The 23,642-nt window shown below is 42.2% G+C and overlaps 1 protein-coding gene across 2 annotated transcripts; it reads left to right on the top strand.

Annotated features, from left to right (window-relative positions):
• Positions 1–5,340: 5,340 nt before the first annotated feature.
• Positions 5,341–22,430, top strand: CXCL14 (C-X-C motif chemokine ligand 14). Of its 2 annotated transcripts, none has more exons than XM_035105485.3 (4): positions 5,341–5,608; positions 6,750–6,855; positions 14,821–14,931; positions 21,261–22,430. In XM_035105485.3, exons 1-4 carry the CDS (start codon positions 5,545–5,547, stop codon positions 21,274–21,276), a joined length of 297 nt encoding a protein of 98 aa, XP_034961376.1. In that variant the 5' UTR covers positions 5,341–5,544; the 3' UTR covers positions 21,277–22,430. The 2 variants fall into 2 exon arrangements, with proteins under 2 accessions (XP_034961376.1, XP_034961375.1); XM_035105484.3 differs by having other exon boundaries at positions 21,258–22,430.
• Positions 22,431–23,642: the final 1,212 nt, after the last annotated feature.

The following is a 23,642-nucleotide window of genomic DNA, read 5'->3' as shown; positions in this document are numbered from 1 at the left end:
TCAAAAGCAGGCATGGTGTACCCCTGCATCCATGCAATCCCCTTAACACATGCATTGAATGCAGGTGGAGAGGCTCCACGCGAAGGAAAATGCATTGGGGAGGAGGGTTTTTACCCAATTCGCAGCTGTGTGGGGCTCACATGCTTTAAACCGAGTCGTGTGATTGGTCCATCTAGCTCAGTATTGGCCACACTGGACAGAGAGAGGCTCTTGAATTCTCCCACAGCCCTATGGATTGAACATGGGACCTTCTGCATGCAAAGCAGATGCTCTGCCACAGACCTTCGGCTCTGGACTAAGTTGCCAAAGCAAGTGTATCAGTTCCTTTCCAGGCTGCTTTTCATAAAGATATGAAAAGTCCAATGTGTTTAGCAGGCTTTTGCAGGAGTTGGGATGCTTCTGCTTTTAGCGAATATTCTATTTTATTCCTAGTTGTTGTTTTTACAGCTTTGCTGGATTTTTTTAATGGTTTTGAATGGTTTTTCCAATGCCTATGATTTTCATTACTTTATGTTACCTTGATCCTTCTTAGAGAGGTGGGATATAAATGGATTTAATAACTGGGGGAGGGTTGGCATGATCTGTAGCAGATATATCACCTGAAAGAAAGTGGTCTGGCGTAGGCCTGATGTGGCTCTTTGAAGACAGAGCAAACTATATTTCCAGCTATACTGCAATACAGAAATTGGGGGGGGGTGATCCCCAATGTTAAAAACTTATCCAATTGGATACTGATCGTGATATTTAAAAAATTATCTTGAACTCTCAAGAAAAAAAGCATTTTAAAAATAAACAAGAAATACAAATGGTGCTTACTTTGAAAGCTGCCGTCTAAAGGGCTATTTCTCATTTATGTTAGGGTCACCTGCACAAATACATTTCAAGCATACAGCTTCCCCAAAGAATCATAGGAACTGTAGATTGTTAAGGGTGTTGAGAATTGCAGCTTTGTGAGGGGATAAACTACAGTTCCCAGGATTCTTTGGGGGAAGCCATGTCCTTGAAATGTATGCTGTGGGTGTTGAGTGCAAAAGGCAAACAGGTGACCTTGGCTCCACAGGTGATCCAAAGGCACTTCTACTTGCTCATGGCTGCCTCCCTGAACTCTGAAGATTTCCTTGTCCCACTCTGGCCCTCCATGCCCCACCCGAGACTTTCTCAGAGGGTCTCTCAAACCTCGGGAATTTTGGTGGGGCGTAGTACAGTGGTACCTCGGGTTACAAACACCTCGGGTTACAAACTCCGCTAACCCAGAAATAGTACCTCAGGTTAAGAACTTTGCTTCAGGATGAGAACAGAAATCGCACGGCTGCGGCGGCCCCATTAGCTAAAATGGTGCTTCAGGTTAAGAACAGGTTCAGGTTCAGAACGGACCTCCGGAACGAATTAAGTTCTTAACCAGAGGTACCACTGTATACGACCTCTGCAGAATCTGTGGTTTATAATAAGTACCGCAATGACCCATAACCCAGTTTCTCTCCTCAAAGCCCCAGTGAAATGTGGGGAAAGATACACACTGTAGATTCATCTGCCCTCACTTCACACCCTAAACTCTTATCCCAACTAGCTTTTTTAAAACAAAAACAAACACAAAAAGCTTTATGAATTTTTGCATCACTTCTCTCCCAAGCAACTGCCTTAAAATCTTCTAAGGCTACTAGCTTAGAGCTTTTCATGACCCTCTTTTGGTTTGGTTTGGTGTGTTTTTTTAAATAAAAATAATAATAGTGGCAATAAAAGGACTTTAAAAATAAAAGCTATTTAAGTAGGTGAGCTTCAGTAGAGCAGCTCATCGGATGTTTCTCATTTTCCATGTTTACTGCCATATCCTGCAACTTGCGAGCGCTTGTTCCTGTGTGGCACACACATACACACGCACACACAAGCATTTGATGGTACACAAGAAGCACGTCTTGGGAAGGAAACAAACACATAGATTTTCATTAGTAAAGCCTCAAGGATATTCAGGATGTTCCAAGCATGTCAGCAGCACGTCTCACATGAATGGTATATAACATGCTGGAGGAGGGGGAGAAACGGTTGCATTGTTCAGCATATTCACTGTGCGTGTGGTATGCATGTACTGCTTAACCTGCCAACACCCAGACTTTGGAAACGAGACCGGATGCAAGCTCAACACAAGGGGGGTGGGAATCATATTAATGGAACAAATTTACAAGGACTTGGGTCATTCTTCTGGTTTGGTTTTGCTGGATATGCATTTGTTAACTAATGGGGGACTGACCACCACCACCACCACCACCACCACCTCCTTCCAGGTTCTGCATTTACTAACGGAGACCAGGATCATCGCTTCCCATAAAGGCCTGCTTTATATAAATATGAAAATTCCACCCCTTTAGCTCCGCGGATCGCAACGAAGGGTGAAAACAAGGGATATAATTCAGCATTCTGCAAAATGAGATTGAGGGTGCACTCTGGAACAGTGAGATCCTTTGAAATCGGAAGTGTAGAAGACTAGGAAATGTGGGAGATAGCAAGGACGATACCTACGTTACACTGTTGGTGTGTGTGTGTGTGTGTCTGCACTTCCAAGTCTATAAGATGTCAAGGACAAAGAGATACATTCATTAAAAGACTTTAAAAGGCGGCGGGGGAGGGAGGTGTTTTGTTGCTCCCCACCAACAATGTGCTCAAAGACATTCCATTTGAATAGCAGTCAGTTATTGCAGGGTGTTCATTCAAGCTTGATTTACTCATGCAGTTGGTGGTGCAATGGCCGTTGCGGTTTGTGCTGCTCTACAAACTGCTGTCCATGTGATATATCTGGGCAGCACAATGCTAAAATAGCCGGAGTCACGCAAGCAGTTGCTTCACTGCATAGCCTGGCTATGATTGTGCAAGCCTTTCTAGCCAGTGCCAGGACTCTGAATAGATATGTGAACTGGGTCTCGCATTGATACAGGTACACAGAAAACTGTGTCAATAGGTAGTCAGACTGTTGGTCTACCAAGCAGTTAGTTTCTAGCGCAGCACTGTCTACACTGACTGGGAGTGACTCTCCAGGGTTTCAGGGCAAGGGGATATCCCAGCCCTACCTGGAGATGCAAGAGATTGTACGTGGGACTTTCTGAATGACAAGCAGATGCTCTACCACTGAGCTATAGACTTGCCCTAAGAAATGACCCTTCCCTATTAAATCTGGAGATGCTGCGTCACTAGTTCCAGAAGAATTAAGGAAAGAAATACAGGCAGAGAAGCTAATGAGTACCAAATAAATCTTGAAACCAGGAAAAGTCCCACGCCGAGGCCTAAAGCCACACTTCCAAGAGAAAAGTTAATTAATTCAAAGTTAATTTATGGCAAATCTGAAAGCAACCATTTATGGGAATCCCATCGGTGCCCTTGCACTTATGGAAGGGATTTAGATTTGGCAGAAGCATCCACTATTGGAAGAGTAATAGAATCACAGAAATGTGTGGGTAGGAAGGGACCCTGATGGTCATCTAGTTCAACCCCCTGAAAGGCAATAATTTCAACTAAGGCAGCCATGACATCCAACCTCTGCTTGAAAAACTCCAAGGAAGGAGAGTCCACCACCTCCCAAAGGAGACCGTTCCACTGCTGAACCGCTCTTACCATCAGAAAGTTCTTCCTGATGTTTAGTTGGACTATCATTTCTTGTAACTTGAGTCCATCAGTTTGGGTCCTACCCTCAGCGCAGGACAAACCAAGCTTGCTCCATCTTCCATGTGATAGCCCTTTAGATATTTGAAGATGGTTCCTATATCTCCTCTCAGTCTCCTCTTCATGACGCTAAACATACACAACTCTCTCAACAGCTCCTCATAAGGCTTGCTTTCCCAACACTTTATCATCTTGGTCACCTTCCTATGCACACATTCCAGCTTGTCAACATCCTTCTTAAATTGTGACACCCAGAACTGGACACAGGACAGAGTGGATTGCTTCCCTTGACCTGGACACCATAAATCTGTTGCTGTAGTCTAGGATAGCATCAGCCCTTTTTCTTTTTTCTTCTTTCTTTTTTTCTTCTTTTTTTGCTGCTGCATCACACTGTTGACTCATGTTAAGATGGTTGTCTACTAAAACTCCTAGAACTTTTTCACATGTACTCCCAGCAAGCTAAGTGTCTGCCATCTTTTATTTGTCCAGCTGGTTCTTCCTGCCTAAGTGTCGACTCTTAATTTGTCCCTATTGAAATTTCAATTTCCCAGTTCTCCAATTTGTTAAGGTCATCTTGAGTCCTGATTCTGTCTTCTGCGATATTGGCTACCCCTCCCAGTTTGGTGTTGTCTGCAAATTAGATGAGTACCCCCTCAGTACTTTCATCCAAGTCATTTATAAAGATGTTGAACAACCCAGGACACTACTCTGTGGCACTCTACTTGTCACTTTTTTCAGGATGACAAGGAAACATTAGTGAGCACTCTTTGGGTTCTGCACCCCCTGAAAATCAGCCCCAGAGAGTTAAAGACCCTCCAACAGTGTGACAGGTGGCATAGGGGTTATAAAGAGAAGGGGACTTGCTCAACAGCCTTTCCACAAATGGGACAGCAGGATTGGATTTCACCCTTTGTTTCCATAAGCATACTTCCCCTTGTTTCCCAAGACATTCGGCAGGAATTGGGTGGGTTGCCATATCAAAACATTGAAACTACAAAGCACAGCTGATGTGTGGTGAATCTTCCATGTCACCCAAAGGATTGAAGCTATTGCAAAATGAAGGATCGTCTTTGTGTTCTACGATTACAGATGAAATCCTATAGAAGCAATTCTTCAGAATGTTCAGATCTGTCAAAAGCCATCTGCCATGCAACATCCTAGCCCCCAAGGTCATTGGGCTTCCTTGCTTATTGCATATCAATGACCTGCTCCCAGCTCAGATCACAGCATTACAATGTATGGTGATGATCTAACAAATTCTGATCTTGAAGTTCCTGTAGCTCCTTCACTGCTTGTGCACATTTTTAAAATACGGTTTTCTGAAGGAGGGAGAGAGACCTATTTTATGGATCCATCTAGCATCACAGAACCAACTGCAACACCACCTTGTTAGAAAGGGCAGCCTTGCCACCTCAGAGACCTACTGGGGCAGAGAGTTAAAAGCCATCTCTTTCTCAATCCCCTCCTCCTCATCTTCTCCTTCTCTGCAGTGTATGTTATCCTCTAAAATACTCCGTGCCTTCAGCAGAATCAGTTATTTTCGTTCCCTGTAAGTCCCTCCCCCCTTTTTTTAGGTTGCGAAATTGCTGAAAGTAATTTAGTCTCTCTGCATATTAATGAGTTTGAGGAAAGGGCAGCGGGAGCTGTTTTAAAAGAGGAGGGAAGCGGCAGCGCGCAGACAGACAGCAGCTGAAACCGGCAGGGCTGCAATAGCAGCAGCAGCAGCAAACAGGAGAGAGCAGATCCTAGGCATTCATTCACATTGCAATCTATACTGTGGCAACACCAAGTCTCAGTCTGACCAGTGCGTCTGATCAAAGAGCCAAAGGAAAGACAGCAGTTATCCAAGTGAAATCTAAGAGAGCAGACCTTTAGGCTCCTTGAGGTCTTCTTATCATGAAGCCCTTGACAGCAGTTTTCCTCTTACTGTTCATTGTAATCTGCTTTACCAGCGTGGAAGGTAAGTTACAGGTTCTTCACTTACCATGCATTTCAGCACCTCTCCCTCATTCCTTCTCTTTCTTTCTTTCTTTCTTTCTTCTTTCTTTCTTTCTTTCTTTCTTTCTTTCTCTCTCTCTCTCTCTCTCTCTCTTTCTCTCTCTCGCACACATTTCACTTTTACCGCTTGTTGAAATAGTTTTGAAATGTACTTAGAAGCAACTGACACCTGAACTTTAAAAAAAAATCCCAGAGCAAATATATTTTAAGCTATAGATTTGTATAGCAAGAACACCAGAAAACTGGAAACCTCAGCTTCTCCCCAAAGTTAGCTGAGCTGAAGTGCGTATCACAGGAAATATTCCCCCTTGCATTTAATTTGTGTGGACTCCTTTGGAATGGTGAGTTCACACACATTAATGCACAATGGAGACAGTAACTAGAACTTTGACCGGGACAGTTTCAGCCAAACTCTGCAACCCATTAAGTACGGGTCCCATGCTCTTGGGAATGGTTTTGAATTGGCCACCCTTTAATTTGAAGGGCTGGTTTTTGCCCAGCTCAGATGCTGCTTTGGCAATTTGTATATCAAACAATTCCGAAAGAATTCAGAAGTCTTTATATTCCTTTTCCAATTTTATAAAAGAAGAAGCAATCAATAGCAAAAGTTATATTTGACCATCATCTGAATAGTGTGACTTGACTGTTTATTTTTCTTAATGTGCAAATTTTTTACAAAGTTTGATCACAGCAGGTGCACTTTTAAAAGCCACATGGCTTCAAATATAAAAGATTGCAGTCCTGTGCACACTTACTTGGGAATTCGTCCTAGTGAACTTAGTGGCTCTTACTTACATAAATTGGTTGGGTAGGCTACTAACTTCAATGGAATTCACTTAACCATATACAGGATTGCGATCTTAAGATCTTGCTCAGTGAAAAACTTTTGTTTTTTGCAATATGTTACTTAGGAACAAGTAGCCTAGATAAATAATACAGTAATGTCCTCTTTCATATTAAACTGTAGAAAGATGAACTTTTTCCTATAATGTATATGTTTAAATAGCTCGTAAATTAAAGAGAATTTGGGAGCAGTGATAAGGGCATGTATAATATGAAATGAATTTTTATATACACAAATGGATAAATACTTTTTCTTCTAGGATCAAAATGCAGATGCGCAAGAAAGGGCCCCAAGATCAGATTCAGTGATATACAAAAGCTGGAAGAGAAGCCAAAGTATCCATACTGCAAGGAAAGAATGATCATGTAAGTCACAACTTTTTATATATATAAAAAAGGGGTATTATCAAAATAAATATGTTTTTATCAATCAGATTGTTTTTCTGCATTTTTAATATTTTAAAGAGAGAGAAAATGCCTATGACAGTATGGTAACATGTTAAACGCAGCACAATTGGTAACTGTTATGAAAATGTTCCATCTGTCCCTGATATAGTAAATCTGCTTAATTGTAAATTGCTAGAAAAGAAGACAAGGCTTATGAGGGTAATATTAAAATGCCTATAAATGTCCTGAGCAACATTAGGTGCCATATATATATATATATATATATATATATATATATATATATATATACATATATATATATATATATATACATATATATATATATATATATATATATATATATATTCTTTGTTTATTTATCTTTATTTCATTGAGCTCTCTCTTATTTTTGTGGAAGCAAGGAAGCCAAATATCTGCTGTGCAGTAGAAGGCTGCAATATTGTACAAGTGCTTGACAGTATAATCCTATACATTACTCGGAAGTAAGCCCCACTGAGGTCAATGGGACTTACTTCCAGAAAAATGCATATAGGATCGCAACCTTCGTCCCATTCTCTCCAGTGGGCTTAAAGCAATTGAGTTCAGGATTGCACCATAAGGTTGCCATAAATCCCATCACACTCCGTGGAATTTAACTTCCACATAAATATAGGGTTTGTACATGTGGAACACCTCTTCGTTTGCTTGGAGTAACCGGTATCAATAAATCAAAGTGCTCAGCCTCAAATATAAACATGACCTCTCTATCTTTGGGGACCTGTTTCAACTTGCACGACTTTGAATGAGATCATTTCTGCTTCGGCATTTCTTGTGAGGCATGCCAAATTAAAAGTCTGAAACTTTTGTTTGTTTGTTTTCACACTGCCGTGTCATTTGTCAGAACGGGGCCAAGCCAACATTATGAAATAAAACAATTAGAATTCCTCCTCAGGATGCTGCCTTTGGAACTAGTTACATAACAAGTGGTAACCAACTTGTTCCCTACTTAGAAAGAGAGAGAGAAGGCTGTGTTGCATCACAACTGGGTCGTGTTTGCGTCAGCTGCTGCTAGAAACACAACCCAGCCCTGCTTATGCACGGCAGCCCTCTCAGCCATAGCAAGGTTGCCAGAAATAAGCTCGTTCCCTTCCAAATGGTAAATCTAATGTGGGGGGGGGGAATGAGGTGGGCACATGGAAAGGGAAAATAGCCATTTCCATGACTCACAACATCTCTGTTGTTGTCTGGAACAGGGCCGCTCCACTGAAAGGTTCTGGGAACCTGCTGACTAACTCATGAATGCAATGCTAAACAACTGGTGTCTAATTGTGGATTGGGACACACCTAGAGGTTAAGAACCAGTCAACGTGACTGGGAACAAATCCCAACTTAATGACCTGTATCTACTCACTTTACGGACAGCAGATTAAGGCCTCCAGTCTACCCATCCGATTTTGATTTTTAGCTTTGCTCCAGCTGCCACTGAATGGAATGCTCCTAGAAATGAGAAAGGTTATATGGTTTTCAGGGGTTGGAACATGGTTGGTATGAAAGAACATGACCAGAAATAGCATCTTTGCACTCCTTGGCTTAAGGTCAATGGGTGTGGCCACAGTATAGACCACTTATTTCCACACTGGAAGCAGCTGGTGTCCATTGCTTTCTGTTGCAGTGACAGAAATGCTCAGGTGCCCAAGAAAATGGAAAACACCTGTCTGATAGGCGGACAGTTGTTGTGTGAACCATGTGCTAAAAGCAAACCATACTACACTTGGATGAGCTGGTTTGAATCAAAACCCTGGCAACGGATGTTTCAATTACAGTGGTTCTCATAAAGTATTGGGAGCAAAGCATATTAGCCAGTGATCAGCAGTTTAACGCAAAGCTCTGTAGGCAAAGCAATGTTCTTCTATTTTATAGTAACTTTCTTAAAGCCTCCAAACATGCCTATACATCATGATCTGCTTTTCTAGTGGGAAGCACAAATAGCTTTTCTTTGGATCAAACTGAGCCTACCAAGTAAATTGCCAAAACTCATCTGATTATTTTTTTTCACAGGGCAGAGTTATACATTTCATGGTGTTCTATTATTCATTTTTTGGACGTTGGGTAGAGGGACTTTTTAGAGCTTTCCTTTTACTCCATTCTCCACTGACCCCTCTCCCTGCAGCTACTTTTACTTATGTTGGGTAAAGCCTAAAAGAGGCGTTTGCTTGTAACTACGTTGTATTCCCTGATTACATTGGGAATATTTTGAACAGGGCAAAGCTTTCTTACAATTATGCTGATTAGCACATTCCCAGTAGGAACCATCAAAGCACATTTCACTACACTTTCCTTACTGATCAAGGCTTCTTTTGCCTGATTCCAGATTATCCCCACTCTCATTGCAGCCCCATAAGACACAGCCCACACTGTTCAGATGCAGAGGCTTTTCAGGGGGTACAGAGAAAGGGGGTGAAGGGAAGAGAAAGGTAGATCGTGTGAGAATCCTACGGCTTGCATGATTGGATGCAACTCATAATGGCCAAGACACTGATTTGACACCCATCTCGATATTTCTAAATAATAATAATTTCCACTTTCATAATCCCAAAATACATTATATGGGACAGACTTCTGAAATACTGTCGCAGTGACTAGGTAAATCTCCTTATAAGAAATAAGTGAGTTAATCCTCATACTGACATTCCACAGCATTGGAATGACCCAAACAACTATACTCATATAGTTTAGGAAGAAGGTTCCCCCTGCCCCCATATTCTGGTTATTTGGAACTGCCTGGCTTGTGTTTTTGGCGTTGTTCTTCTCTTCAGATGCACTGTCTTCAGCATGACTGGCTGCTAACAGAGATCAGCAGGCGCCTCTCCTTCCATTTCACCCATTCATTTTAACAGGTTGGCTCTGCCTTGCATACTGCCCAGTTTATCGTTGATAATTCTGAAATTAATTTTAGGAATTGGCACATGCACAATTTATCATAGTTTAACGTCTGTGCCTCCCCCTTTTGTGTATTTGTACAATAACATAAAGATTCATTTTTTGCTGTTTTTTTTAAAAAATAAATGCACATATGTGTGCTTCTGCAGATTGCTAACCAGTAAGGCAGGAGGGCAAGTGGGGAGACACAACCTGAAAAGCGAGTCAAACCATACGTGCACAGAATTCTAAACAGAATCCAGAAATCAAAAACAGAAAGACGGGAGTTGCTATTGTATCAGTACTGCTCTGCACGCAATTTCAGATAATTCAGAATCCAGGGAGAAATGGCAATGGGAAATTTTCTATGCATGCCTAACTCACAATAAAAGGTTTTATCTCCGTGAACTTTCTCTCCACTGCGATCTGGAGTCCGACACTTTTCTCCATGACTCCCTAGCTCAGCCTAGCCTAGTTTAACAGGTTTGTTGTAATACACTAGGATTCTGCAAGAGCTGAACTCAGATGGATTCAGAGTTTCAGGATTCAACAGCAAACCCTTGTTTCTTTAAAATCGTACAAGGCACATTTTCTGCAAAATGCACAATTAAAAATATTAAAACCCAGAAAGCATCATAACAGCACAATTATAACACAAAATGCCACCAGTTACATCAATCATGCAATCAACATTCAGCCTGGATTAAAAGTATCATTGCTGCAGCAGCAGAGTTAGTAAAACAAGCAGTCAAGAAATGTCTGAACAAACAAATATATTTGCATAAGGGGGGAAAGAAGACAGTGAGATGAACAGGTGGTTTTACCTAGTAGGAAGAATATTCCACAAGTACATAAAAAGCGAATACTGTATGATCATTTTTTGTTCACTACTATTTTCCCCTAAGATTTGGTACTCAGGGTATACTGCCTCTGGAAATAGCATTCCGTATAACAAATGTTCTGTGCTCTACATAGTGTTGGATTATAGTGTTGGACTATAATTTCCATCATCCTTGAACACTGACCTCCAGATGATCATAGAAACATAGAATTGTAGAGTTGGAAGGGACCGCAAGGGTCATCTGGTGCACCCCTTGTAATGCAGGAATCTTTTGCTGCATTACAGGGAGATTAAGAGTCTCACGCTCTACTTGCTGAGTGTGATGATAGATTGCATGTTGTTGGACCATGTCAGCTGGAGCTGATGGAAATTCGGAATCACCCCTGTATATATAGAAACATAGGATGGTGCCAATATATGCAGCTACATCACATTCAAAGTGGCAGCATAGCAGTGGTTGCAATTTAGAAGTCCGTGGCCAATGAGTGTTGGAGGCTGGACAGCAGAAAACTGAATTTCTGAGCTTCCTTTGTCTCATGCATAGTCTGGGGGGGGCATGTGATCGAGACTCAGGTGGTTCTCGGATGGTGAGAGAAAATTGCCTTCAGAAACTCCCAGGAAGAACTGGCTAGTTCAGGACAGTAATTCATTGGCATGGCTGGTATTTGTAGCTTAGTGGGAAAAACTGGGCCCGAAAAAGGAGTGGCTGAGCCAGCCAAGAGGAAGGTGGGGATGCAGAATTTTCTTCCTACCTTGTGTACTGGAATAGCAGCCCAGACCGTTCACTCCGTCGCCAAGGAAGAAGGCCACCCCTCCCTTTTTGCTCTCTATTTCCTCCGTCCAAAAATATGAGCCAGAGTTTCTATGTGAACACCAGGAAATGAGTGTTCCACCCTCCCCCCATGTGGACCGATGTGCCAGTGACCTCCTTTCCTGACAAGTCCTTACAAATTAGCAAACTCCCATAAGGTGCGGAGGTAGCAGTTTCCCAGTCGGCTCGCATACACAGTTATGTCTCCATTACATCAGTAACCCAGGGCTGACAAAGAGTTCAGAAACGTGCATCAGCATAACAAAAGCAGTGCGAGAGGCTTTCCTGCCCAAGCCTTGGCTGCCAAGGACTGGAGTCTGGGCCTCGGAGTTTGCCTGCCTGATGGGAAAACCAAACAGCAGTATGCTCTCACAAACAAGATGCCAGCAGTAGAAGGACGCTGAAAGGCCGTCAAGGAAAAAAACAATAACAAGCTTCTCCAGGATGGGTATGGGAGAGATGTGTGCTCCAGACCTTTAGAAGCTCAGCCAGATTTGGCAGCCAAATGAAAAGGCAGAAGCCGTGAGGTACAAACATAAATGAAATGCCCATTAGAGAAACTTTACACTCTCCCTGAAAAATCATCAAGAAAACGCACACCGTTAAGCCCGCTTGGGAGTGGTGCTCTAGATATGAATCAAGGTCCGGAGCGCAAAACTTTCCCATCTCATCTTTTTCAAAAACAGCTGACGCTGCAGATACATTTTCACAGTCCTAAAAGTTGGTTTCCTCTCAGTATATCTCCTCCTCCTTTCCCTTTCTTTTCTTTTAAATGTTTGAAACTGCAATGCTGCTCTGAAGGAAATTAGTGTAGAAGAGACTGAACTAGGAATGTTTTTGTGGGTTTGGTTGCACTTTGTTGCAGCATGGAGTGTGAGTTTTGACTAAATTTGCAAACTGTTGCAAATGTTACATGAATTTAGTTGTTATTATCTTTATTATTAGTAAAAAAAAAGAAAGAAAGAAAGAGAAAGAAAGAAAGAATGTGTGGCAGCCTTTCCTAATGATCTCCTCCCACATTTCTGCATGTAGAATTACTGCAGTATTTCGGAAACAAACTTTTCATGAAGAAACCATCTTGACACGATCATTTTCTTCATTTTGACTGGAATCCCATTCTTTTCAAAGAAACAACAACAGATTTGTTAACAACTGCTAGATTTTTCTGGAGTCGTTGTAGTAATAAAAAAAACAACAACCCAAAAGCGATTAGAATCCTTTTTAAAAAAATGCATCAGACTTTACGTAGTCAGAACATTGTGTTCTGTCTGTCATTGCTTGTTTGCATGGCTTTGCCATTAAGATATTCCACATTCCATCTCAGGTAAGGAATTTTAAGGAGTACAGCTGGAAAATATATATCTAGATATATTTGAGATCCTGGAGCGGTAGATATAAAAGCTGTTGCTAATCAGGTCTGAAAATAGGAAACTGGGATAATTATTTAGCTGACTCAGTGTAAAACTGTGTCGGAAAGCTGAACCTTATGAAGCCGTAGACAAGAAATAAAAGCTGAAAAGCTGGGGACACAGTACCCTGAGGTCTGAACAGACTGGAAGGAAAGTCATTATACTGCGAAGTAGAGGAAGACAGCTTATGTCTGGCTGATGCAAGAAAAATTTATTGTTGGCCAGGCAAAGACTAAACATGACATCGAAAGCTTCATAGCTTTGCCAAATCCGGTGAAATTAATGGGCTGCCTGTATGGATATAGGGTGGCCATGTGTCACCAGGCAGTCCTCTGTTTTGAAGGCCTGTCTATCTGAAGTTCATTTAAAAATAAGAAACCACATTAAAAGGGGGAGCAGGAGCCTTGAAGTAGTCTATAAACCTTGACAATGACCACCTGGTCAGCAGACTGAGCACACACATCCCCTGGTGTCTCCCCTACTATGGTGAGCTATTTTGTCACCTGAGATAGCTCAGTTGGTAGAGCATAAGACTCTTAATCTCAGGGTCATGGGTGCGAGTCCCACGTTGTGCAAAAAAGATTCCTCCATTGAAGAGGGTTGGACTAGGTGATCCTTGTGGTCCCTTCCAACTGTGCAATTCTTAGATTTGGGGGTTCTTTGGAATATAGTGGTTATTTGCACCCATGCATACAAATTACCATGTGCAAATTTTACGCAGGTTGGGGTCCTCTTTCATGGTGATGCAAGTTCTCTTCTTAGGCCATGCATGCACAAGTGGCTACCCCAAGAGGGTGTGGCAACCCTGAGAATCTTCTGGCAGCTGTGGCACCAAAAAGGCTCACTAGATCCCCAGAGATCAAATCTGAAGATTCACTTTGCTAGCCCCAGCAGCTGCTTCCAAGCAGCACATGGTTACCTCAATCCACTAAGAGTGAAAAATAATCCATTTAGCCACCTGGAGTTGTGCCATTGATGACCCATGCATGCTTGATGGAGTCCTATTCTTGTACATTCCCCAGGCAACAAATAGTTGGTCTAGTCAGCTGCTTGCCTTGCCATTCTGGCAGGAAGAAGGCTGTATCCAGTCTTGCCTTTCTCCCCTCCAGCAGGTGATGGGTGCTGTCAATCTGTTTGCAATGCATGGGCTTCCAAATGGTTTAAACCACTGAGCCTAGGGCTTGCCGATCGGAAGGTCGGCGGTTCGAATCCCTGCGACGGGGTGAGCTCCCATTGCTCGGTCCCTACTCCTGCCAACCTAGCAGTTCAAAAGCACGTCAAAGTGCAAGTCGATAAATAGGTACCGCTCTGGCGGGAAGATAAACGGCATTTCCATGCGCTGCTCTGGTTCTGCCAGAAGCTCCTTAGTCATGCTGGCCACATGACCTGGAAAAACTGTCTGCAGACAAACGTGGGCTACCTCAGCCAGTAAAGCGAGATGAGCGCCGCAACCCCAGAGTTGTTCGCGACTGGACTTAACTGTCAGGGGTCCTTTACCTTTCTTTACCTTTATTCATAGTTGGAATGTCCATAAACATTCCATGACATCACGAGAGCCAGTGTGGTGCAGTGGTTAAGAGTGGTAGACTCATAATCTGGGGAACCGGGTTCGCGTCTCCACTCCTCCACATGCAGCTGCTGGTTGACCTTGGGCCAGTCAGCCCCACCCACATCACAGGGTGTCTGTTGTGGGGGAGGAGGGGAAAGGAGATTGTGAGACGCTTTGAGACTCCTTCGGTTAGTGATGAAGTGGGATAGCAAATCCAAAGTACTCCTCTTCTTCTTCTTCTTCTTCTTCTTCTTCTTCTTCTTCTTCTTCTTCTTCTTCTTCTTCTTCTTCTTCATTTCACAATTAAACATCCAATCATCTTAGGATTAGACTGCTAGCTATCGTTCTGTTAAGAATCCATGTTTGTTAACATTATTACGGCTGCTCCATATTCACAACTTGTCTTTCCTTTCAGAGTCACAATGAAATCCCGATTCCGAGGCGGCCACCAGTACTGCTTGCATCCCAAACTCCCGAGTACCAAAAGATTACTTAAGTGGTACACAATATGGAAAGAGAAAGAGAGGTGGGTATCACTCGTGTCCAGAGCACAAGACAGCCTCCTGTCCCTATGAAGAAGAGGTATCTTGGGTTATTAAGTACATGTGTTTATTCCGGGGAAAGATGTCTCTGTCTAACATGAACACTTGATCCATAATCACAGTGACAAGTGTGACATCGCTGCTGGCTTTCATATCGGAAGTGTGGTATCAATGTAATTTAAAGGGAAAGTGTTGAGCTGTCAAGTTAAATCCCAGGTTTCAAAAAAACATCTAACATTTCAGCTGACAGTTCCATTTTTATTTCGCAATTTGGACACAAGGGCTTAAGCACAAATCCAAGCCGGCTTAAGTACCAAACAACCAGATCCAACAACCATTCTAAGCCAAAGTAGTAGCAGAAATCAATCCACAAACTGGAACTATTTCTACTACAGTACTTCCTCTTCCTTTTTTTGCCTCATTTCCCCAAATCCTTGGCTCTTTTGATTTTATTGTGAATACCTTTATGACAGGTGTCATTCTCTTGAATTGTATTGTCACTGTGCAGCTGTTAAATGCATAGTATGAATATGAGTAAATGCAGCAGCTGCAGCTATTTTTGAGCACAGTTAGTTTTTGAGAAAGACAGTGTGCATAGTGGTTAAAGAGTTTGAGAGTGGCTGGCATAACTTGAGTTCAAATCCACACTCAGCCATGAAGCTCACTGGGCAGTCATGGGCCTATCACACTCTCTGAACCAAACTACCTCACAGGGTTGTTGTGAACATACAGTGGGACACACTTCATGTACTCTACAGCATTCTGAGCTGTCTGGGTGACATTCAAGAACCAGGTCAAGACAAACAAGGCTGGCGTGAAGGCCTTGGCAGGTACTGACTCAAATCCTGGGACAGTAATTTAGCCTGTCTGTGAAATGAAGGTGTTTACTCAGAAGTAAGTGCCATCGAATCCAATAGGACTTGCTGCCTAGAGAGCCTTGTTATTTTTTAATTTTATATTTTGTCCCTTCCTCAGTCATGCTGATAGTTTTGCCTGACTGTCTGCCAGTGCTCTTGCGGTAGTACTTGGGAAGCCGGAGAGAAAATAGTTTGCACTGCTAAATGTCAACTATTATGTAACCTCATTTCCTCTTGTTTACTTTCTAAAGGCTACCACAGAGGAAATAAAATACTCAAGATCTTATGTTTAAATAATGCTAAGAATCTGCCTTCGGCTTGTAAAGAGCAAGGCACGTCAGATGTAAACCTGCCTAGACATCCAGATGTCACACAACTGAGGATGTCTGGTGAGAAGAGGGCTGCCTGAGGCCAAGGGCTTAATTCTTAATTTCTGGATTCCTCTGGGTTGTCAGACCAATCACATTAATTCTTTATTTGACAGGTCACTGTATTTTACACACACACACACACACACGCAAAAGAAGTTGCATAGTCTGATCAGAAATGGCTAACACTGTAACCCCCACATCAGCAAAACTGCTTGGCTGTTTTCACCCACCGTCTAAAGGCTCATGTTTGCTGTCTCGTTTAACTACATCGGAATGCTGAAACAAGTCATATAACTACACAACAAACCTGTAAATGTAAAGCGGAAGCAATGGGTGGTATTCAGCTAGGCTTTGCTCAGAGTAGATCCCCTGAAAGTAACGAGCATGATTAAGTTAAGTCTATTCATTCCAAATGGGTAAAATTTAATTGACCAATGCTTGAGGCTGATGCGAGTTGGAGTCCAACCTCATTTGCAAGAACCCAGACTCACCATTCCTGCTCCCTATCCCTTGAAGTGCATTCACAGACCAGTGGACTGAAAAAAAGCACTTTGTTTATGCTCAGGTGAATTCTTTTCATATTACTTTGCAGCTTCCAGTACTGAGCTGTAGCACTGAAGATGTGCTTTGTGCTAAGTCCTGCTTGCATATTAGCGATGCTAATATGGTGAATACAGTAGATAAAGATCAGACAATGGACCCCAGTTGAATGCTAGTTAAACATTGTACTCTGAAAAGGGTCCTTAACGACTGCTTCCACCTACTCTCCTAAAGTTTTTGAATGAAAATATTTTAAAGGCTGCTATCCTATACCCCCCGAGGGACCCAGGTGGCGCTGTGGTTAAACCACTGAGCCTAGGGCTTGCTGATCAGAAGGTTGGCGGTTCGAATCCCTGTGACGGGGTGAGCTCCCGTTGCTTGGTCCCAGCTCCTGCCAACCTAGCAGTTCGAAAGCACATCAAAATGCAAGTAGATAAATAGGTAAACGGCGTTTCCATGTGCTGCTCTGGTTTGCCAGAAGCGGCTTTGTCATGCTGGCCACATGACCTGGAAGCTATACGCCGGCTCCCTCGGCCAATAATGTGAGATGAACGCGCAACCCCAGAGTTGGTCACAACTGGACCTAATGGTCAGGGGTCCCTTTACCTTTACCTTTATCCTATACCCCTAACTTTTCCTATAACCCCTTAACTTATCACCAAGCTTAAAACCATGGAGAGACCTGGTTTGAACAGAGACGTTGGATTCTTATCTCATTATACATGATAAAGCGATCTTCAGCCATCTCAACCCTTGCTTTTTCATGCAAGACCATTTGCAGTCGTTTACAGTCGTCTACAGCTATCAGTCAGTCAATCACCCATTTCCACCACCCTTCTGAGTGATACCCCCTCCCCACCCTTTCTCTACATAAGTGTCTGGGGACTTCTATTTCAGTGTATCTGAAGAAGTATGCATGCACACGAAAGCTCATACCAAAATAAAAAACTTAGTTGGTCTTTAAGGTGCTGCTGGAAGGAATTTTTTAATTTTGTTTCGACCTACCTGTAACCCTAACTTTTGAGTAAGCCCTACCAAACTCAATGTGGAGTACTTCTGAGTAAACATATGTAGGATTTTTGTGGATTGTTGTTCCTTTTAATGCTCAAGGCAATAGGAAATTAAACACCTGCAGATTTGTGACATTTCACTTTCCTTACAGGAATCAAATTATTCTCTATACATTAAGCAAATGTTATAATAAAGATGCTATTCATGGAGAATTGACCATTATTCTGGAGTAACAAGGGTGTTCTTAGAAAGAACAGGCTATGCCACATGACCTGTTCTGGCCAATGCATTGCTGGGGTGGCTCCCACATATATGACCTCTCCCCACCCCATGATTCTTTGTTTTGGGCAGAGCTCAGTGTGATGGTACACTGGTTAGATCCCTAATATTATGTAGGTCTTGGGTTTAAGATCTGTGGTAAGCAATTTATGATGGTTAAGATGCCCCATCCATAAGGAGTTCACCTATTTTTCTTCAGACAAAAAGCAACTGAAACTGTGGTTCATATAGCTGTATTTATTATGCATCATGCCACATGAAAGCCTCTGGCTCTGTTTCACTCATGCAACTGCCTGCCGTTCATTTATCATTCTGCAGATAACAGCCCTTTAAGATTAGCAATCAGATTTTGGGAAAGCTCAGTTATGCTCACAGGAATATTTGCCTTATTATACCACCAAATTCCAGATTGATGCTGTAATTTCTGGTGTTACGTTGGCACAGTGGTTGAGCACTGTTGCAGCAAATGTCTGAATCTTAAGTAGCTAAAGCAATATTAGTGTTCCTCATAAATCTTTGTCGCCCAACTTACCCTGAGCTCACGCAAGAGCCTCATGGTGAAAGAACAAAGTAAACTTCTCTTTCCTAGGTTAAAAAGCCAGAACATTGATCATGGGAGCACCTTTGCTTCTGCCTATAGCTTGGATGAATAGAAGCTTATGTAAATAGTGATTTCCTTCAGCATCAGGGTTCATTGAACTTCAGCACACCTGCCCTGGGGTGAAACAGCAGAAGCAGATGAACTATTAAGAACAAAGAGCCTGATTGCTTGCAAACCTCCCTTGTAATACAAGCTTAAGGGACAGACAAAACACTGAACATGCGAGCCACGGAACCCAATCCCACTGCCATAGAGGTCAGTGGGGATTTTGCCAGGAGAAGCTGGACACAGCTCACAGATTAACTTTTTAATTAGGTATTAGAGGCTTTAAAAAGATAAATGCAATGAAAGCCTGCACGTCTCTTTCCCAGAAATAAGGCCAATCCCAAGTGCTGCGTCATAGTTTGCATAAATGCAGCAACTGGATTGCCTCTCTCCAACAATTTTAAGAAGCAGAAGTTTTATGTTGTTCATTTTTTGAGACTGCAACCCTATATGCACTTACATAGAAGTAAGCTCTATTGAACAGAGTGGGACTTTCTTGCATAGGAAATAGGAAATATTTGCACATGTAGTTTCAAAAATCATTCCACGACCTGTTCAGCAAAAACAAGTGGCTGAATATGCACTCTGATATCGTTCCAGTTTGCTGTTATGGGAAGGCAAAAAAGACGAAAATCCATATTTGTTGAATATTCTGTCTTGCCTGCACCAGTTTAAATTCAGAAGCTCTGCCTGACTGAAGGCAAAACTACAGTTGGGATTTCATATCCTTAGCTTTATGTGGTGTTGAGTGGTGCATCGAAGTGTCTGAGAGATTGCAGTGAGAGTCAGGAAGTTCATGGTTCGCATTTTACTCCGGCCATGAACTCACTAGGGGGCCTTAAGTAAGTCACCATTTAAGTAAGTACACATTTGTGTACTTAAGAAAGATAGTGGATACCACTCATATGCACAGTTTCTATTTCTGACCTTGGGCAAACAGGCCAATTGTGGCAATCTCTGCTTCTACAATGGAACCTCGGTTTTCGAACGTAATCCGTTCCGGAAGACCGTTCTACTTCCGAAACATTCGAAAACCGAAGCATGCATTTCCGGAAGCACTTACGTCCGGAAAGCTCAATACAGAAGCTGTGTGGCACATTCAGCTTCCGAAAAGCATTTGAAAACCGAAGCAGTTACTTCCGGGTTTTTTTGTGTTCGGATGCCGAAATGTTCGACTTCCGAGATGCTAAAAAACCAAGGTACCATTGTATTTCCATTTCCAATGGAATTATCCAACATCCCTAGGTGACTCACTTCCATTGCACCACCCACTTCTGCCTCCCAGCCACTCTTGGCAAGTGGTCCCCAAAGGCTGTCCTCAATGCAAAGTGGCTGTTGGGCTAGTAAACTTTTTTCCCCTGCCCCAATTTACAGGGATGAAGATGTGTCCCCCTAATGATTTCTCTGAAATGAATCACACAGGAAGGAGTCCAACACTCCGTACTCAATTCTCCCTAGTTATATAACAACAAACTACAAAGAAGTCTAGGTATAAAAAATAAACTCTGGTGTACTGTATACTATGTATAGACTGGAGTCTTAGGCTATTATCAACTTCCTTTTTACAACACTTCTGTGTCTAGCACAATATTCAACAGCCCAGCTAAGATCTGCAGAATAACAGGCTCACAGTTTCCTTATTTGTTGGCATTCACAGCCTCTCCTGTCATATAACCTCTCTTAGGGCGCTGGTGGAGCTTGAAAGTTACAGCAATTTGATATAAACAAGGCAGGCCCCTGTGCCCAGTCAACTGCTGCTGTTGTACTTTTACACTTGTTCCATGGTAATTGACTCTTAAACTCCTGTTTAAGATTCACAGGGAAGTGCCCTGAAGATGTGTGATAAGGTAACTTACAAAGCAGCTGGTGTGTATTCAAGTCTCCACCCATGGAATTTCGTATTTGAGTAGCAGAGGAGCTAGAATGAAGCAGGAAGAGCCTGGGGAAAGCGCCACGGCAAGGTTGAAAGGCTCACTCTTGCCTTGGAGATTTAAAGCAGCGTCTTATCACTTTAAACAGTCATGGCTTTCCCCCAAAGTATCCTGGGGAGTGTAATTAATAAATTAATCAATTACACTGAGAGTTAATTAATTAATTGCACTGAGAATTGTTAGGGGACTCCCTAGTCCTTTCACAGAGTTACAATCAAGCTCTCTTCCCAGGGGACTCTGGGAATTGTTGCCCTGGGAGGGAAAGAGGGGTCTGCTAAGGATGCTCAGCATCCTTAACAAACTACACTTCCCACAATTCTCTGGGGGAAACTGTGATTGTTTAGAGTGATATGTTACTTGGGGCCAGCCCAAGACATTTTGGCACCAGAGGCAGCTCCCTTAGGGGTTTCCTTTAAGACATGGCTGGAAAGATAGGCATTTTAAATAGGCACCTACCTGCCTTGAGGATGTTGACAGGTATTTTAAGACTATGGAGGACATGACATAAAGGGAACCAGCCTTTTGTAGCAGTTATTGGCTTTGGGATGCTGGCAGGTATTGTGCTTTGGCGTTTAGTTTCCTGGGTGGCTCCGAGGTTGCTTGTTTTGTTGTTTAAATCCAGCCAGCTGAAAAGCAAGTTCTGTTTCTGTTATTTTGTTTTTTGTTTTGTTCCAGCAGAGTTTACGAAGAGTAAGAAGGCAGAAACCTAGCAGAAGAAATGGGATTCTGTGGCAGACACGAGGAAAAGATGGACAATGGAGGGAGATGACTTCTCGCAAGACAAGACACAAAATCTATATTGTTATAAAGCACTTTTTACCAAGGATCACTTTTTACATTTTATAGCTGTAAAAGAAAAAAAAGAAAAAGCTGCCAGATTTCATAAGGGTCTTTTACACACTAGATTTCATACAAGCCCTCTTTGTAGAGAGAAATGTCATGAGACGTAATCTTCATTTACAAATTGGTGTCATTTGTTTTTGTTTTTTAAAACCTTCATTCAATAGCTGTTCATACATCACCATTACTGGAAACTGGGCTTTATAAGCTCATTCAGTGAATCATTAATTTGTTTTGTCGTTGTTGTTGTTGTTTTAAAAAGGTGTTCCAAAATAATATCTCTTCTTTGGCATTTGGGAAACTTTCTATGCCATTGTAAAGAGTTCTAGTTGTAGAAGACTTCCATTTCTGTAGAACAAAAGAAGAGCTGAGGTAAAATTTTCTATGTAGGATGCCTGATACATTCTGCAGTACAATTTCAGAAATAAGGTTTTTCAGTGAACTGGATATAAGCTGTTCACCTGTTAATCCTTGCAGAGGGTATAATATGTAATATGCTACCCTTTTCTTTTTGTTATTTTGTATGGGAAAAATATTTCTAAAGCAGTTTAATACGAAGAAAGCACATTTCCCACCCCACCTGCATTCTTATTATTAAAAGGCTTGAGATATTTTAAGCTTCAGGTATATTGTGTATGGTTCCATCGATTTGTAGTCTGAAACTCTTTTAAAAATGTACCTTTTATGAGAGGTGGCGAATCTCTGATAGGGGAATGGATATATCTGTTTTAGTCACAAAGCAACATCTTTATTTTGAATGTAATACTTTCAATGGTAAGCAGTGCATTCCTCTTTTTTTAAAAAAATTATAAATAACAAAACTACCTTTTCAATTGTAAATATACTGCAGGAGATTTTCCTCTATTATCTTGCCGTATAATGTATTGTACTGCTAAATTATCATATGCTATTTAAATGTTTGAAATATTTAGGAAGTTGCATGCAGATTTCATATTTCTTTCTATGACAAACGGAAACATAAAGAATAAAAACACATTTTAAATGGTTGACGGCCATGGTTTTTATTTTTTTGCTTGATTAAAAGTTCATAAGCGTGCTGGAGGTTAACAATCTCTGCATTGCTCTCTTAACATTTAACATGTTGGTCAACCCCAACTCACCCTTCAAAGAAGACAGTGTAACAATTCTTGTAATCCCCACTCCGAGCCATGCTGAGCTGAGCAGTTATGTTACTGCCATCACCCCCATGGCCCTTTACCTTTTACCGGCACAGGTAAAATTCCTTTTGGTTTCCATTTTGACGCAAACCCACCTAATACACACTCCCTAAGCCAATACATTGGGAACCAAAATGCCACTCTCCTTCAATATTTCCACTTCTCTGATTAAAATAAGAACCCATTTTTAGAAATGGGTTAATTAGTGGCAGGGCAGCGCAAAGCATTCGGCACGTGAGATGACCCACAAAATGGCACTCCCCTAGAGAATAAGGAGTGACAATCTACATCAGGAACAAGGGTGGAAGGAGACAAGTAGCACCTCCTATTCGCCAAGAGGTCACTGTAGAGATGTCATTAGGGGGGTTGCCAAGATGTCAGATCCAGCCTCCTAGGAGTGTGCTGCAGCTGTTGCTGCCACTACCTCCACAGCAACAGATGATGCATTCCCTGGAGACCAGATCTGTTGCCCCTGTGGACTCTGCTGCCTGAGGCGGTTGCCTGACCTTGCCTCTTGGGTGGGACGGCCCTGTATGGCTTCACAATAGTGTGTGCATTAGCGAAAGCAATATGCAAAAACACAATATGCTGCGGGAAGCGGCTGGCAAAATTGTGTGCAAAATTGTATGTATTATAGAATCATAGAGTTGGAAGAGACCACAAGGGCCATCCAGTCCAACCCCCTGCCAAGCAGGAAACACACCAAAGCATTCTTGACATATGACTGTCAAGCCTCTGCTTAAAGACCTCCAAAGAAGGAGACTCCACCACACTTCTTGGCAGCAAATTCCACTGCCGAACAGCTCTTACTGTCAGGAAGTTCTTCCTAACGTTTAGGTGGAATCTTCTTTCTTGTAGTTTGAATCCATTGCTCCGTGTCCTTCTCTGGAGCAGCAGAAAACAACCTTTCTCCCTCCTCTATATGACATCCTTTTATATATTTGAACATGGCTATCATATCACCCCTTAACCTTCTCTTCTCCAGGCTAAACATGCCCAGCTCCCTAAGCCGTTCCTCATAAAGCATCGTTTCCAGGCCTTT

Source organism: Zootoca vivipara, chromosome 2, assembly GCF_965207765.1.
Source record: "Zootoca vivipara chromosome 2, rZooViv2.hap1.1, whole genome shotgun sequence".
Classification (NCBI taxonomy): domain Eukaryota; kingdom Metazoa; phylum Chordata; class Lepidosauria; order Squamata; family Lacertidae; genus Zootoca; species Zootoca vivipara.
The sequence above is the reverse complement of the archived record's forward strand: the minus strand, read 5'-3'. Positions and strand labels throughout refer to the sequence as shown.

Coding starts and splice junctions, on each gene's coding strand:
- CXCL14 (XM_035105484.3), top strand. CDS start 5,545: ATGAAGCCCTTGACAGCAGTTTTCCTCTTACTGTTCATTGTAATCTGC. Junction 5,609..6,749: donor CTGCTTTACCAGCGTGGAAG/GTAAGTTACAGG, acceptor TTTTTCTTCTAG/GATCAAAATGCAGATGCGCA. Junction 6,856..14,820: donor TGCAAGGAAAGAATGATCAT/GTAAGTCACAAC, acceptor CTTTCCTTTCAG/AGTCACAATGAAATCCCGAT.